The following is a 16945-nucleotide window of genomic DNA, read 5'->3' as shown; positions in this document are numbered from 1 at the left end:
AAACCACACGGTGTCCCTGAGTTTTAGTTATTTTAGATGTCAACAAGACGTTACAGCCATGACTGCTTCTTCTTCTTCCATTCATATAAATAAGGAAATAAGCCCACTTCTTCTTCGATTATGTTGGGGAGGGGAAATTAGCCTACGGATCTAAAGAGCAACGTCTTGCACAATAATTTGCACTAGTCATAATGACGTTTGAGATATCTTCAACTTTCATTCTACCTAGTCAAAACTGAATTAAAGATATCTGCAATTGTCATTTAAGATGTGTGACGAGTTGAATGTTGTTTTCAATGATGTGATGACAGATATCTGTAATTCAGTTTTGCCTATATCTCTATCTGACGTTTCGACTAGTCACAATTACGTTACAGATATCTTGAATGACAATTCCAACTATCAAAAATGTAATTGCGACTAGTCAGAAAGACGTTGTCGATATCTACAATGTTAATTCCGGATAGTCAAACTTAGCGGTTAAATGTTAAAATGGCTTGCCATGAGCAACTCTCCGTTGGCTTGTGAGCTCGAAAAATTAAACTTCTATCAGGCCAATCAAATCGTGTCGTTAGGCGGGCTTAACATAATGATTGATGGCAGAATTGCAACGGTTTGACTTGAATTCCCTGCTACTTGAAAACAAAGAATATGGATGTTGCTGTTGGCGAACAGTGTGACACGAATTAAGCTTTTTTTAAGTTGGCAAAAGTTTAAACCAGCCCACTAGCTCCGCTGGAAAACGCATGGGACTCATAGCGCTGTCCTATTGCGTGCAGAAGGAATTTAAAAGACAACCGATTATCCCGCCCCTCGGACTGAGCACTGCGAACTGTGAGTGCCCAGACCCTACATTTTATGTGGGTCTGGCTCGTCAGGCTAGTTCAGTGCTTCACCAAAGCTTCATTTGCCCATCACTAGCAGAAACCGTCACTCCCGTCGCGTTTACTGTAGAAAGACAAGTGGGTTAGCAAGGTTCTCTGGGTGCAGCCCATGTGTTTTGTCCATCCTCTCTTCCTGTCCTAACCCCTCCTTCTAATTATTGTTGCGATGGAAACGAGGAAGGAACGATAGGGGAGTGAATGAATGAGAGACTGATATGAAAAATGAGGTGTCCTCTGTCTATTTAGTGGAGAACTTTCACTCTCAGGAAACTTCCAGTTTCTGAACTGGTTGGAGTTCCAGTTCTGGGTCCACGTGAGGTCGCTCGCGGGCAGAATAAATGGAGGTCTATGAGCTGTAGCCTACCCCTCAAAATCTACTTTTCTCAGGATATAATTTTTTGTTTAGTAATTTGAATGTTGTATTCAAAAGGGGATGCAAAGACAATATACACTGCTGAGTATGTATTTTTTAATTTGTTCTATAAAGCCTTTCAAAAATGTCAATGATGTCATTAATTAGCAGTATACTAGCTTGTTATGGGCAACAACAACCCAAGCTGTAAGAAATCGAAAGGACATACACAGCATGATGTGAGCTTCAGGGTACCCAGATTATAAACTACCAGTCAAAAGTTTGGGGGCACTTAGAAATTATTTAAGCACATTGGGCCTAATGTAATCCGAAAACTGCTGCCCTTAAAAATCAATGCAACGATCTCAGCTGTGGGGTATATAGGCCTACGAATCTCGATTAGTGGGTTAGCGAGTAGTGGTAGATTTTATCGTTCGTTCTCATGACACAGTTCGCGAAGATGATTCGTTCTGAATCGTTCGTTCGTTCGTTCAGTCGCATTTCCGGTACAACGTAGTTCAGCGGTGAATCATGGAATGCGGGTTCTCAGCTCCTCGTTTGTGCAAACGGTCAACACAACACTGATTGTAGTGGCAAATATATAGCTGCAACTTCATGATTATGTGTACTTTTAGACAAAGCAGCAGTAGCTAATGTGTTCATTTACCTTGACATTAAATTGACATATTGAAGGTAAATTTAGAGTAGACTATGGCTAGATAGCTTATTTCTTTTTTTAAAATGTGTTCATTCATAAAGGAACAAAGACCCAGTAGACTATGCCAACAAACATGTTTAAAGGGACACCAGGCAAGCCTGATGCTTTTTCTCTACGAAACTCCCCCTCGCTCGGTCTGAGGCTCTTTTCCTTTTCTTTGCGTCTTCTGTCAAGGGTTTTCGCTGCTTCTTCACCGGCTCTGCCATTATACACATGTTTGCAACAATCTCTAGCGTTTGGTTAGCCTGCCTCTGTGCTGTAAACTGATCCTGCTTCGGTTGTGGGTAGGATACACCAAACTTGCAAGTGGGATATTCTTCCTACAGGCAGTAGGGGCGGGCAAGAGAGCCTTCATTCGCCCCTGAATGAGTCATTTAACCATATACCGACTTACGAAGATGATTAATTAACACGAAAACGCATTTACCATTAGACAGAAATTTAAATGTAAATGGCAATGTTAAAATGTAAAATGGAATTGTTAATGTAAACCATTATCATTATTTTTTATTGTATGCTCTCCCACTAGTCTCACTAGCCTATTTGGGTTTTTTTTTCATGGAAACGGTTGCTATGCTTTCACGCCCCTCATTGGCTAATTCGATGAGAACGTTTTAGAAACATTACAGACAACAGCATACGATTGGTTTGGCTTTTGCCTTAGGAAGCTGGGCCATAGGCATTCACAGCAGCACTAGGTCAGTGCGTGATTCAGCGACGAACGAAAGAACGAACAAGAACTGGAAAGGCATCAGTTCAGGTCGTTCATTTTAAGGACCCGTTCGAACGAACTGACTGTTCGCGGCCGACCCACCTCTATAGACCTCTGAAGTTTGCCTAAAAAAAAGGTGCCATCTTTGACATCCGGTATCTGCCGATTTTTCCTATGGGAAAAGTAAGTCCCTAAGTCACTAAGTCCCGCCCCCATTCATTTCATTGGCCCATGCTAGGCTAGCTACTTAAGCCAAAAAAGTTTGAAATTGACCGCAGCCATCTTTACGAAAATGGCGTTTCATGGGTGTTCGTTTCCGGCACCAGATAGAATTAGCCTATTGAATTCCATGTTACAGACGGAGACAATGTAAGGTACAACGGTATGTCGTTGATGAAGATTGGACATTCCCTCAGAGGAAAAGAAGTTGTTCGGGAACGCGCTTCACTTCACCTCGTTATAAGCTCAAATTTATTTCATTGGTTGGGATAACATTTTGGGAATGTTGGTAGAAGTTTGCCCTGTCTCTGAAGTTCTAGGTTATTTCATGTGATGTTCATATGTGATAATAAACAATGCGATTCAATATTAAGTCACTACACACATATTGATTCAAATGCTATATTTGAACAGGTTATAGGCCTATTACGCAAGCTATTCAACGGAAATTACTATAATTAAGCAGACATGGGATGTAAGAAACTTGTGGATAGCTGGGATTTTTGCTGCACCCAGAGTGAATTTGCAGCTTGTTAAACCTAGGCTACATTTGCAGGCAGACGAAATGAAGCCAGCACAAGTCAAACTTAGAAGCGCACATCCCTTGGGTATTGTGGTTCGAGCAGGCAAAGAGTCTGCAACTGTTGTTGGATATTTGGCTTTTGCCTCGACTGGCAGCCTGGCCATTTAAATCAAATGCATAGTCTAATCATGTCAGTGTTGCAAGAAAGCAAACTAAATAAGTCATTGACATTTGTTTAGTTTTAAATCACTTGGGGAGACATACAGTAGGTTACATGATCCAGACGTTGCGTTGTCATGGACTACAGCTAGGAACTACAGCCTATGCGTTATAAAATAGTTTTCATACACAAAGCAATGAGTAGGCTAATAATTGGATATAGGTCATTGCTATGCATCTGCTAAAATGTATGGTCATAGTCAGTTACCTTGTCAACCCACACATAAGGCAAATAATAGCCTAATATGACATAGACATTACAACACAATAGACAATACAACATTTACATTTTTCTTTTATTTACCACAAAGTCCGGTATAATACAGACTAAACCATGTAGGCATTAAGTCAAGTATCAGTAGCTTAATCCGAGTAGTTAGTTGTTTTATTTGTCGTCTTCCAGAAATGCAAACCAACATTGACGCGCGAGGACGCTCGTGCCCAACACTAAACTCGTGCATGAGCTGTCATCTACCAATCAGCATGTGCAAACTGGTGCCGGAAGTTGCAACCATCTAACGCCATATTTAAAAAAAAAAAAAAGTGGCTGAATCCTGACCCCCTGCCGAAACCGTTGCAACTCTGCCATCAATCATTATGTTAAGCCCGCCTACCCACTCTATACACGATGTGATTGGCCTTATCGAAGTTTCATTTTTCCAGCTCGCAGGCCAACAGAGAGTTGCTAGACTACCCTGGTAGCAAATTACATTTGCTGCCGCTAGGATGCGTCTAGATTTTTATGCTAGTGTAATGGACATTTAGTGACCCCAACATTTGACCTGTAGTGTATGTACTCGTTCATTCAACTTTAGACCTATAATCTATATTGAACTTGCAGAAACTACAATAAAATCATCCCCTCTGGGGCTCTCTACGCAATGGTAGCACAACCGCACACCACTATCTGAAATAGGGGAGGAGTTGCACCACTTTCTGTTTGCCAGTGGGACAGCGTGAACCTCTTCTTCAGGTTGGCTACTGTTTTAATGAGCTTACTTTTTTACAACATACATATAACCAACACATTTTAGATGTATGTTATGCTTGTTGTGATGTTAAAGACACAGTTGCGTTGCTGGCAGGCCTTTCCCGACAAAGTTTAACAAACATCTTAGCAAACAAATGACTAACAGCACAACTGTGCACATAACATACAGAACAAAGAAGATATCAACTCAGACAGCTTATTCCATATCATGTTGTAATTATGCCTGCAAACACTCACCCACACCTCAAAGTCAGAGTCAGGTCAAGTCAGAGTCATGGTTAGGATGAGACCTTGGCTGTGGGTGGCTGTTTGCAGGCTGCCCAGGGCAAAGGGCAGCTCTAGAAGTCAGCCTAGGGGTCCGACGGCAGCCTAGGCCTCACCCAGGGACTATAGTATCCAAATTAGTTTTGAGTGATATGAACCAATTAGGGGTTTGCACGGACGTCACGTTCTGGGCGGTAACCATGGTAACCCAGCACGCGCAGCCATATTGGCGATACTCAGTGAATGAAGTACAATGGAGTATTACGCACTTTGGATATCTTACGTGATTGTAGCCGTGTCTAAACAACAGAAAAGCTCATCAAAATGCGTCTAAGATGCAAAGGCATATAGGGCAGGACTTGGACCACAAGAAAAGGCGCGATATTTCGAGAAATTACGGATTATTGGCAGCGCAGATCCATATGAGTTGGGTGAGGGAGACGAAGTACCAAGTTCAACCACAAGCCCCCCCCCCCCCTTCCTCTGATAACTTCTGGCATTATTCTCCTTTCTCCCTGGTTTTTAAATAACTTTTGGAAGTCGATACCTACACCAGATGTTTTTCTCAGACTCTGACCTATTGGTACAACCTGAAACGCGGCACTAATTAACCATTTTCCTTGACGATGTTAGGGATATACTTCAGTACCTAATGCTTTCTAATGAGGCGAGAATCTCCAATATGGCGACGTCCAGATCTGATGACACGCCGTGCAAACCCCTAATTTCAGTACTGAAAGGCTTCATAATTTGAAGTGAAATATCTACTGATTTATTTCATAAAAGACATAATTCACCAAATGATTCGACAATGGAGTCACCACAAGAAAGTATAAAGAGACTATATTAGCTATAACTTATATAGTTATAAGTGTGAAGAGTGACCGTTCATTTGCTGCTGCTTGGCTGGTGAATGCATGTCATCTCGGAAATGCGGTCAACACTGCTCCCTGGCGGTAGAAAATTGCAACATTTAAGGTGGAATCGAAACTTAACTCCACGACATTTGTATTCGGGTTCCAACTCCTGAAGTAAGAACACTCTCGTTAAGAAAAGACCACACTGTTAATTAAACGCACGGGCAGATAGTAACTTGCTGCCGACACCGACGGTTCACGTAGGCTAGCTTTGGTCACACGCCACGACACACTTGTGCGTCGAAGCCTACTGGGACGTCAGTTTCGAGCGTCCATACAACTTTGGCCTCATCCCGTGAAGCAGAACCGATTGATAAAGCTAGACAATCTTTGGTTGAAGCGTTAATTAGTTAGTTGCTTAATCAAGGATGTTTGCTAGTTCGTCGGTTGATCTATATATCACCCGCGTTGATACCAGTCCCTATTCCCCTCGAAATCCAGGCAGCCAACTTCCATGCAACTTTCGCACGACGTGGGAAAAGCATAAGCGCCTATCAGGAAGAGCCACCTCGCTCATACTGTAGTTGCGTTATCATGTGGAAACCTACATGATGAAATGTGTTGATGTCTTGTCATCATTACAACAGTAAGGCATCAAGGCTATTAAGATTTAGAAAAGAAGGGAACATTGTGTGTGCCATCTCAAAGGATCACCATGGGTAGACAAGCAACCGTTCTACTAATTTTTCTGCAAATCGCTACTAGTCAACCGCAGACGGTATGTGGTCCAATTCATCGATAGTAAATTGGGGAGACTAATAAGTTGTTATAGGCCTACTAAAAATTAGTTGGTTTAGTACTTTAAAAACTAGACGATGCTTGCTTTAGCCTACAATTATTACAACAACAGATAGCACGAAATTATTTGCATAAAAACCTCAAGAAATGTCAACAAATTTAGGTTATCAACATTTCTACATCAAAGAGGAAGAGATTTTGCGATTCTGAAATGTGAGATTATTGTGTTTACCATTATTATTCTGTTCTGTTGTTCTGTTATAGAATTACCATTTTGATGTCTGAAAGTGCCAGAATTGATTTTAGCGTCCTCTAAAACCTCTTAAACCAGGAGGCAGGAGAAATTAGAAACTGAATCACACAGTGCAAAATCTACACTGTAAGAAAATGTCCCGTTAAAAAACAGGAAACTGGCAGCAGAGCTTCCAGGAATTTCTGGTTATTTAAAGGTGCCCTGTTTTAACACTAAGTTAATGTAAAATAATAACATTAACTTCCAGTGAACTAACAGAAAACAACTGGCAGGATTTCCAGGATCTTCCCGTTATTTAACAGTGGACTACAATAACATTCATTCCCTGTTAAAGGAATATCCCACCATTTGGGGAAATACACTCATTTTCCACCTCCCATCGAGTTAAACTGTTGAGTTTTACCTTTCCCCAGTTCATTCAGCCGTTCTGACAGTAACACTTTTAGCTCCAGCTCATTGATTCAGATTAGACCGTTAGCTTATAGCAGAGATGCTGTAAGACAATGTTGTAAGACAATGTGGTAGAAACATAACCTCACTGAGTTGTGCATGTTTGGAGAAGAGTGATCCATGATCAGCATCCAAGATGACCAAGTGATCCATTTTGAGATGGAGTCAAAATTTCAACCACCAAAACACCATCCACAATGTGGAGAATAGCTATAGAAATGTATTAGTTTTGGGTGTTTTTTTAGACAATGGAACCTCGTGAACCTAAACGGTTACACTAAAACAAGGGGCTACATTGAGATTTTTGGTGGAAAAGATCAGGCTGTCTGCCGAGATACCTGCCCCAATGGGCATCATTGGACCACTAAACCACACTGATAAAACATGCAGCCAAACAAGGCAAGAAATGGCTAACTGAGAACAATATCAACATTTTAGAGTGGCAGAGCCAGAGTCCAGACCTCAATCCGTCGAAAAAAAAAAATGAGCACAAGGCCAGAGTGATGGCAAATAATCGTTCCTGACTGAAAACCCGGATTGCTGATAAAAAGGTGTGGTCTAGAATCATTGTGGAGACATAGAGAGGCTTGGTAGATATTATAAGAACCATTTTGAGAGTTGTTAAAGCAAATAAAGATGTTTCCATTGATTATTTAAAAAGGGTATGAATAATTTTGGACTTGCCATTTTTCATAAAAATGCTAAAAAAAGATAAAAACGATTATTATTTTGATTCCATGTGTCTACCACATTATCTTACAACTTTTTGGCATGTGGCAGTGTCATTTTCAGTCAAACATATTGGTCAAGGGAAAATCAACATTACATCAATATTTGCCAGGGGTTTGAATAATTTTGTTCTTAACTGTATATTATAAAACATATTTTTTTTATTTTATATCACATAAAGCCTTACTTAAATTTGATCTTGAAATAAAATACAACTAAGTGACAGTGGCACTAAAGGCTATACTGTTGTCATGTTGTAATGTAATTGTTTATTGGTGTCACAAACCATCAAGTCGATGACCATCCACAACACAACATCTGCATCAGTAGACCATCCACAACATCTTAATCCTGTGCATAGAGCTTAACCCTTTTGTAGATCACATGCTCTAATGTCAGCACTCTGGTACTGATGATGTGTAGTCTGCACTGAATTGTGAGTTACATTACATAAGTTACATTGTGAATGTAAACTTCCTTATTACAATTACTAGTCCAGTTACTACTGCTTTAAAATGGGGGGTTAGTACTAAAGGCCCAACATTGACAGGGGGCTGCAGTTGAAGTTACACACTTGCCACAGAGTAGAGAACCTGTCCACAATTTCAGAGAATATAAATGGCATATGCTTATTTTTTATGATTATGAGGGGGTCCTTGGAATATTTTCTCCACAACAGGGGGTCAATGGAACCAAAATATTTGGTTCGATGCACTCCAGCCACTGATTATTTAAGTTGATTATTGCTGTTTTTGATACTCAGCAGAGGGGTGATTGGGATATCCAACGTTTCCATGTCAACACAACTGTTACCTGTCGCTATGCCATCACAGTCATCACCAGCCATGTGTTTAATCGCCATGACGACTCAACCGAGATCGACTTCCATGTCAAGATCCCGAAAAATGCCTTCATCAGCAAATTCAGAATGTGGGTGTGGTATAATACATTGTCAAGTAAATGGGTGGATGTATTATGATAAAGCAGTTGTTTGCATGGTCAGTATTGTAATATACTGTACACTAATTATAGGCCTGTACATTATTTGTCTTTTTTGTCATTTTGTCATGTTTTCCCTTTGCCCTTCATTAGGACTATTGATGGGAAGATTTATGACGGAGTGGTCAAGCCAAAGGAAGAGGCCAGGCAGCAGTACATTACTGCTGTATCACGAGGCCAAAGTGGGGGGCTGGTCAGGTAGGCCCTTAAAACCAACACACCAACAATTATCTACGTATATCTGACAACACTTTTGTGGTGATGCTAAAATCACCATTTAAAACAAAAGGGGAGAAGATTTTGTGTGTGTGTGTGTGGAAAGAATGAACAGAGATCTATGTGAATCACCAGAGTTTTCCATTAAAGCTTCTTATAGACTTTATTTCTTTAATTATCTTTGGTATTACAAGACATGTGGCTGTGATTATAAGGTTGTCACTGTCCCTCTCACCCCCAGTGCTGTAGGCAGGACTTTAGAGGACTTCAAAACATCAGTGTCTGTTGCTGCTTACAGCAAGGTGACCTTTGAGCTCACCTATGAGGAACTGCTGCAGCGTCGTCTTGGCAAATATGAGCTTCTGATCAATGCCCAACCTGGCCAACCTGTTAAAGACTTCAAGGTGTGTGTGTGTGTGTGTGTGTGTGTGTGTGTGTGTGTGTGTGTGTGTGTGTGTTTGTGTCTGTGTGAACAATACCACTTGAAGTAGGTATTGTTCACAGAGACACACAGACACACACACACACTTGCATTTGTTAACTTTAGGTTTGTATACTGTAAAATGCACTGTTTGAATTTTCCTCCTTATGCCGTTTCACCAGATTGATGTCAGTTTGTACGAGAAGCCTGGAATAAGCTTTCTAAAGGTAGAGGGTTCTTTGGCTTCTAATGACCTGGCCAGTGCTATCACAAAATCACATGCAGATGAAAAGGTAATGCCATTTCCCATTCAAGCCTTCTCATGGCTTCACCACACATGCAACTGAACCGGAGAATTGCTCCTTCTTATTGTTGATTTGCTAAATTAGTGTTGAGATTTTCTAAGTATAGACCTACAGTTAGGGACAAAATTATTTATACCCCTGTCCAATATTAGTTAATGTTGCTTTTCTCTTGACCAATATGTTTGTTCTGACTGAAAATGACACTGCCACATGCCAGCAGCATCACATTTAATTTTATGTTGTCAAAAGTTATGGGGGTAATATGGCAAAACCCTCAGCTATGCATGTCAAAGCTTTTGAAAATCACGCAGTCGTTCCCATGTGTTAGGCTACTCCTCATGCCCAGTGTTGCACGTCACGCTTCATTTTGCTATTTGGTCCCGCCTCCTGGCTCTTCAATATGCTGACTTGTATGTAAACACTCGCGGTACGAAGTACCAGGCCGGCAATGTTTCGCCTCGTTTTTAGACACACGATGGGGCATAAAGACGTCTCCTCTTCCCGTAAATGTTGCGCGATCTCAATCAAAAAACAGCTAGTTGTCTTACCACCTTTTGGCATGTGCCAGAGCCATTTTCAGTTTGAACAAACATATTGACCAAGAAAAAACCAACATTAAATTATTTTCCAGTTTATGAATAATGTTGTCCCTAACTGTATGAAGTCTTACGATCTTATTATTTATAAATATACATTTTCTGTAACAAAGTCACATGTGGATGAGAAGGTATACTGTATCAACAATTGTTTTTTTTTTATGTAGGCATGGGTGAACTTCTACCCCACACACGACCAGCAGATCACATGTGATGGCTGTGCAGAGAATGGACTTAGTGGTGACCTTAAAATTATCTTTGATGTTGAGAGGCCACATTCTAAGGGAGATATAAGAGTATGACAATCAACACATTTTAGAATGCATGAAATCTGCTCTACTGTATATGCTATCATAGAATATACAGCACAGGTGTGGGCAAACTGCGGCCACGGTGTTGTTGTGCGGCCCGCCGGCCAATTTTCAAAACCCAATGTGGCCCTTGAGCCAAAAAGTTTGCCCACCCCTGATATAGCAGCATGGGCAGCAGTTACATCATAATCTTCATATTATAATGGTTTGAAGAATGGTAGTACACTGCATTCTCATTGTTTGTTTGTTGATTGTTTGTTGTTTATCTCTCCTTAAGGAGTATGGTGGGTTTTTTGTCCATTATTTTGCCCCTACTGGTCTTCCACGCATTCCCAAAAATGTGGTCTTCATTATTGACCAAAGTGGATCTATGGCTGGCAAGAAAATAGAGCAGGTATATGAACCCAATGGCTGTGGCCGTTAATGTATGTGTGTGAAGGAGTTCCATCTGAAATTGTGAAAGTGCAATGCTACAGGCTTTTGAAGAGCAGACACACTCCTACAATAATATTATTTCCTCATGTTACTGCACATGCACATTGCCGTAAATTCTTTACTGTTGTACTTACGAATTTGGATATTATTATAGACTCGAACAGCTTTACTGAAGATTTTGGGAGATCTGGATGGAGATGACCATTTTGGCCTGATATGTTTTGATGATCAAATATCACCATGGAAACGAGAACTCCTCAGGGCAACCCAACAGAACCTGGACAACGCAAAAGAATTCGTCAGAACAATAACAGACCGAGGAAGTAAGATGGGCTCCAACATGCAACAAAACATGGCAGAATAAATTAGTAAAACATTAGTATTTTCAGAGTGCAATTTCACATATCTAAAAGAGAGATATGTTCCATCCTCTTCAGGTACAGATATAAATGCTGCCGTGTTGGAAGGTGTGAATATTTTCAAAAATTCTCACAAAGAAGGTTCAGCGTCCATCCTCATATTGCTAACAGATGGCGATCCCACTTCAGGTCTTGACACACAAACACCTCCTGAGGCCAATAAGTCAATGTATCATTAAATTGAGTTTAAAGCCATTATTTAAAGCTTAAAAAAAACTACATAGTGTTGCTTTAAGGTCAACAACTGAAAATTGGAGCACCTTATGTTGATGGTGTATCTTTGTTATGACAGGTGAGACAAGACCAGAAAGAATCCAGTCCAATGTGAGGGAGGCCATTGGGAAGAGGTTTCCTCTGTACTGCCTGGGTTTTGGGTTTGATGTGAACTTTGAGTTCCTCCAGAAGATGGCCCAAGAGAACAGTGGAGTGGCACGTAGGATCTACCAAGACTCGGACGCGGCTCTTCAGCTGAAGGTACAAACAAGTCCTGCATCAACAGCGGCGCTCGTGGAGCAGTGAGGGGTTAGGTGCCTTGCTCAAGGGCACTTCAGCCGTGCCTACTGGTCGGGGTTCGAACCGGCAACCCTCCGGTTACAGGTCCGGAGGGTTGCTAACCAGTAGGCCACGGCTGCCCCCTTTATAAAGCACTTTAAAAACAACATCAGTTGTTAAGCCACATATAAAGTGCCAATAAATATATTGCTGCCTATTTCTTTTTCAAGCCTATAGGCTACATGTTGCATAGGATTTAAACAACCTTGACAGATTGACAGGTTGACCTTGACCTTTTAATTTTTTTCCTAGAATTGCTTTAAAAAGCCTAAAATGTTTACCATGTTGTAAGTCGCTTTGGTTAAAAAGCATCAGCCAAATGTAATGTAATGTAAAAAGCAACATGTTGCGTTGCGTAGCCTTAAGCCACGTAAATTGCCAATAAATATGTTGCCGCAGAGATTAAATATCTAGTTTAAAGTTGAATGTAATATTTTTCAATAAAGTAATTTATTGAGGGATGTATTAGGGTTGCTCTGTGTATGTCATCATAATGCGTGTGGTGATGGGGGGCAGGCGGGTGACATCCGGGTTTAATGAATCATCGATTATTGTTCATTAAAGTTAGCGAAGGTCGATTAAGAAAAATGTGCAATATTTTGTAAATTTGCAACCCTAGTAGCAGGGTAGGAATTTCACGGCGGCCACGACGGCCATGGCCTGACCATGTAGGGTCTGGACACTCACCGTTCGCAGTGCTCAGTCCGAGGGGCGGGATAATCAGTTGTCTTTCAAATTCCCTCTGCACACAATAGGACAGCGGCAGCGCTATGAGTCCCATGCGTTTCCCACCAGCGGAGCTAGTTGGCTAGTTTAAACGTTTGCCAACATAATAAAAGCTTAACTCGTGTCACACTGTTCGCCAGCAGCAACATCCATCTTATTTGTTTTCAAGTAGCAGGGAATTCAAGCCAAACCGTTGCAACTCTGCCATCAATCATTATGTTAAGCCCACCTAACGACTCTATACACGATTTCATTGGCCTGAATAAGTTTCGATTTCTGGAGCTCACAAGCCAACGGAGAGTTGCTAGGGGCACGTCTAGATTTCTAGGCTAAGTTGAACTACTCGCGAAATAGCCTACTCATCATCACACAGACATCACAAGTATCACATGAAAGAGCTTTTTCTCAGCTTTTAAACGATGTTAGCCGATAATTGCTGTGTTGAACGGTTCGCGAGAAAAGTAAATAATATAATTAAATTTAATCATACATTCTACTGAAGGTTTTGCGTCCATGATCTCCCTACCCATTCATCTCGGTGGAATACTTCACGAACCCTTCTTTTAACACATGACAAACCATATATCAGAATAAACAGCAGACATGCATGGATGTCTCCAAATTTGGGCTTTAAGTTTTACAATGTGTTTAAATTGTTCCACATGATTTCATAATGGGCCAAATACAAAATAAATGTTACAAATATCGCCTAGATATTGGTAAATCAGAGGAGAGCTGACTAAGAGTTTGTGAAAGTAGCCTTAATGATCACAAAATGCTAAGCATGCATCTAGGCTATTTGAGTTTCTTAAAGCTGAGCTGTGCTTAAATTGTTCAATACATGATTTCATAGCAGGCCAAATATAAAATAAATGTTATATATAGCCTAGATATCTGTAATTATTAGATGATCAGATGATTTACAGTTCTATGTAATATGTCATGTTTCATGTTTTTGTAATGTTTCGTACAGTGATGCAGGTCTACTGCAGGCTAAACACAACTTTGATCATTTTTATATGCTACTGTATAGTTAACTTTGGCCTTGGTGCCCTGACATGTGGCCTTTGTGCCCCCCACCAAATATGCCCAACTGAAGGCCAAGTGGCCTTGCCCCCAGAATGGTGAAATTCCAAGCCTGCCTAGTAGTAAGCGTGAAATCCCCAAACTGTGCTAAATGTATAGGTCTATTGGCACACTGCTGAGGCCTAATGTAGTACATTCACACATAGATGTAAACATGGAATTACATAGAAATGCATTGAATAGATTGGCTCACCTGGTGTTTGTAAGTAGCCTGGCAAAAAGCAAGACTCATTCATGAAGTGAATAGAGTCTGGTCACTCATGATTGGGTTTCGTTTTGGCAAATTAGCATGGTAACTGGTGTAGATATACCGTTAACTTTGAAATCACTGGCCCAGATTAACCAATCACATTGATCAGAGATTCCTAACCTTATTGTCTGAGTGAAACACTAGTGAACTATCCTGTTCTAGACCAGTATCTCCCTGAATGAAGATCTAGGATGGGCGGGGCCAGGCTGAATTCACAATTTAGGTTGTATGTTTTTAGGTTGGTGCTGACCAGTGACGAGAAGGAGGCAGTGAAGAAGGAGGCCCTTGATCTCTCTCTCAAGTACAGTTTTGTGACCCCACTCACCTCGATGGTGGTCACCAAACCTGAGGGCGAGGACTCTCATGTGGCCAACAAACCCAAAGAGGGAGACACGTCTGGTGATGATGCTGGTGCTTGACTATTCATTGAAAGATTGTAGAGATCAGAGCTTTAGATTAATTGTATAATTACTGATGGATGCTTTGGTGTTTGTAGGCTATGCATAATTTATGGCATTTTTTAATTCTCGTTTTGTTTTGCTCTAGGACAAACACACACACACACACACACACTGAACCCTATATCCAAATCCATTTGTAAGAATGTGGATTACATGCACTTTAACTTCTCACTTTCCTTGACCATTATTTAACCCCTGCCCCTCTCACTTTCCTTGACCATTATTTAACCCCTTGCCCCTCCTCTCACACCGTCTTCCTTTTTCTACAGGACATCCTCACGATTCAGGACACAGAAGCCATTTTGATGGTAAATTAACTTGCAATAGGGGAATCGTTCACCTAGCATTGCCATACAGCACAGCTGTAGCGAGTTGCTAACGAGAAAACCAGCCATGCAACTTGAAAGTATAGAGGCCCGAAGACATCTGGCGAGAATCATGAAACATTATCTACTAGTGCACAGTCCTGTTGGAACAGGAGAGGGCCATCCCCAAACTGTTCCCACAAAGTTGGGAGCATGGAATGGTCCAAAATCTCTTGGTTAATGCTGAAACATTCCGAGTTCAAGCCTAGCTCGGGGATGGCCCCTTCCTGTTCCAACATGACTGTACACCAGTGCACAAAGCAAGGTCCATAAAGACATGGATGACAGAGTTTGGTGTGGATGAACTTGACTGGCCTGCACAGAGTCCTGACCTCAACCCAATAGAACACCTTTGGGAGGAATTAGACCGGAGGCTGAGAGCCAGTCTCCTCGTCCAACATCAGCGTGTGACCTCACAAATGTGCTTCTGGAAGAATGGTCAAAAATTCTCATAAACACACTCCTAAACCTTGTGGAAAGCTTTCGCAGAAGAGTTGAAGCTGTTATAGCTGCAAAGGGTGGACCGACGTCATATTAAACCCTATGGATTAAGAATGGGATGTCACTTAGGTTCATATATGAGTCAAGGCAGGTGAACAATACTTTTGGCAATATAGTGTGCGCATTGCGCAGACTACTAAGCCACAGTGTGAACATGTACTTTAAACTCTCACTTTCTCTTTCCATGTGTTAATCCCACTGCCTCCTCTCAGATGTTCCCCTTTTTTTGTCCTGATTGGGGCTTTTTAGAGCGGGACGAAGATGATGGTAAAAAAATAATTTGAGCTTTCCATGTGTGGAGGTTTTTTCCAGGTCTATGTATGATTTTAATTGCCGGACTTTACACACAGGGAACCAGGAAAAGTCCTGGTAGCATTATTTGTTATTATGCCAAATGAATAGTTGAATAAGTATTACCAATGAATAGTTAAGGTTTTCATTTGGCATAATAATGGTATATCTAAAGTTTGTCTATATTTTCCTTTTTCTCCAGATGAGGAGGACATGGAAGTGAGGGAAGAGGACGAAGAAGGTTATGGTAAAAAAGTGGGCCAGGCAGGAAAACTACTAGGTTTTCGCGGGTCACCCAAAATATGGTGTTGCTAAAATGACACTATTGTGGCTATAAGAAACATGCGTTCATGAGTATCCAGCTACATTTAATAAGTTCAGTTAAATATACTCACTGGGTGTGGTGGACATTATTCGGAGATGCATCAATAGGCTTTCAACACAATTCCAAACAGACATAAGGTGCTTATAGAGCAGGTCCAAATTATTTGTCAAATGAACCAGTAAAACAGTGTCATGGGACGGAATAACATTCATACCCAACTTCTGTCATAGATCATATTTTTAAAGGACACCAGTGAAACTGTATCCTGACAAATTAGCAGAATTTTAATGCCCAAATCAAGTGATGGGCTAACTATCATTAACATCCAACTTGTGTCATATTTAATATTTAAATATGTAAAACGTACTGACAAACAATAAGCAGCATTGTAATGCCTCTATCAGGTGATAGTTATATCATACACATTTTTTGTAAAAGAGCCTTGGTAAAAGGTCTCTTGCGTCGGGAGACGGGCAGGCTAATGTCCAGGCTACGAAGGGATGTTATCATAGCTCTCTCTTGTTCCGTACAAAAGTGACCGAGGGCTAGGCTACTTTACTCCTTTGACTAGTAGTGCCATTTAACAGTAAATTCCTTCATTACCGAAATGCATTCATTGCACAGTAAATACTTTGGTTTATTACTTGATGTTGACAGCAATGCCTAAACAACAGGCTACTTGTGAGTCCACTCCGACTGGAACTGCTGATTTTCATC

The 16945-nt window shown here is 41.0% G+C and overlaps 1 protein-coding gene across 1 annotated transcript in view; it reads left to right on the top strand.

Moving 5' to 3' along the window:
* The first annotated feature begins 5808 nt into the window (after positions 1–5808).
* Positions 5809–16945, top strand: part of LOC143099839 (inter-alpha-trypsin inhibitor heavy chain H3-like) — a 33019-nt gene continuing 21882 nt past the window's right edge. Inside the window, exons 1-12 of the mRNA XM_076262751.1 lie at positions 5809–6517; positions 8733–8899; positions 9062–9166; positions 9426–9588; positions 9788–9898; positions 10674–10802; positions 11095–11211; positions 11407–11575; positions 11690–11800; positions 11964–12174; positions 14524–14696; positions 15016–15054. Coding sequence (XP_076118866.1) covers positions 6455–6517; positions 8733–8899; positions 9062–9166; positions 9426–9588; positions 9788–9898; positions 10674–10802; positions 11095–11211; positions 11407–11575; positions 11690–11800; positions 11964–12174; positions 14524–14696; positions 15016–15054 — 1558 coding nt within the window. The 5' untranslated portion in view covers positions 5809–6454. The remainder of the gene's footprint in view (positions 6518–8732; positions 8900–9061; positions 9167–9425; positions 9589–9787; positions 9899–10673; positions 10803–11094; positions 11212–11406; positions 11576–11689; positions 11801–11963; positions 12175–14523; positions 14697–15015; positions 15055–16945) is intronic.

This window comes from Alosa pseudoharengus, unplaced genomic scaffold (assembly GCF_046254945.1).
Source record: "Alosa pseudoharengus isolate Yale_2024_CS ecotype anadromous, Long Island Sound unplaced genomic scaffold, YU_APseudo_1.1 YU_APseudo_1.1_scf_3, whole genome shotgun sequence".
In the NCBI taxonomy this organism is placed as follows: Eukaryota; Metazoa; Chordata; class Actinopteri; order Clupeiformes; family Clupeidae; genus Alosa; species Alosa pseudoharengus.
This window is presented reverse-complemented; position numbering and strand designations above follow the sequence as displayed.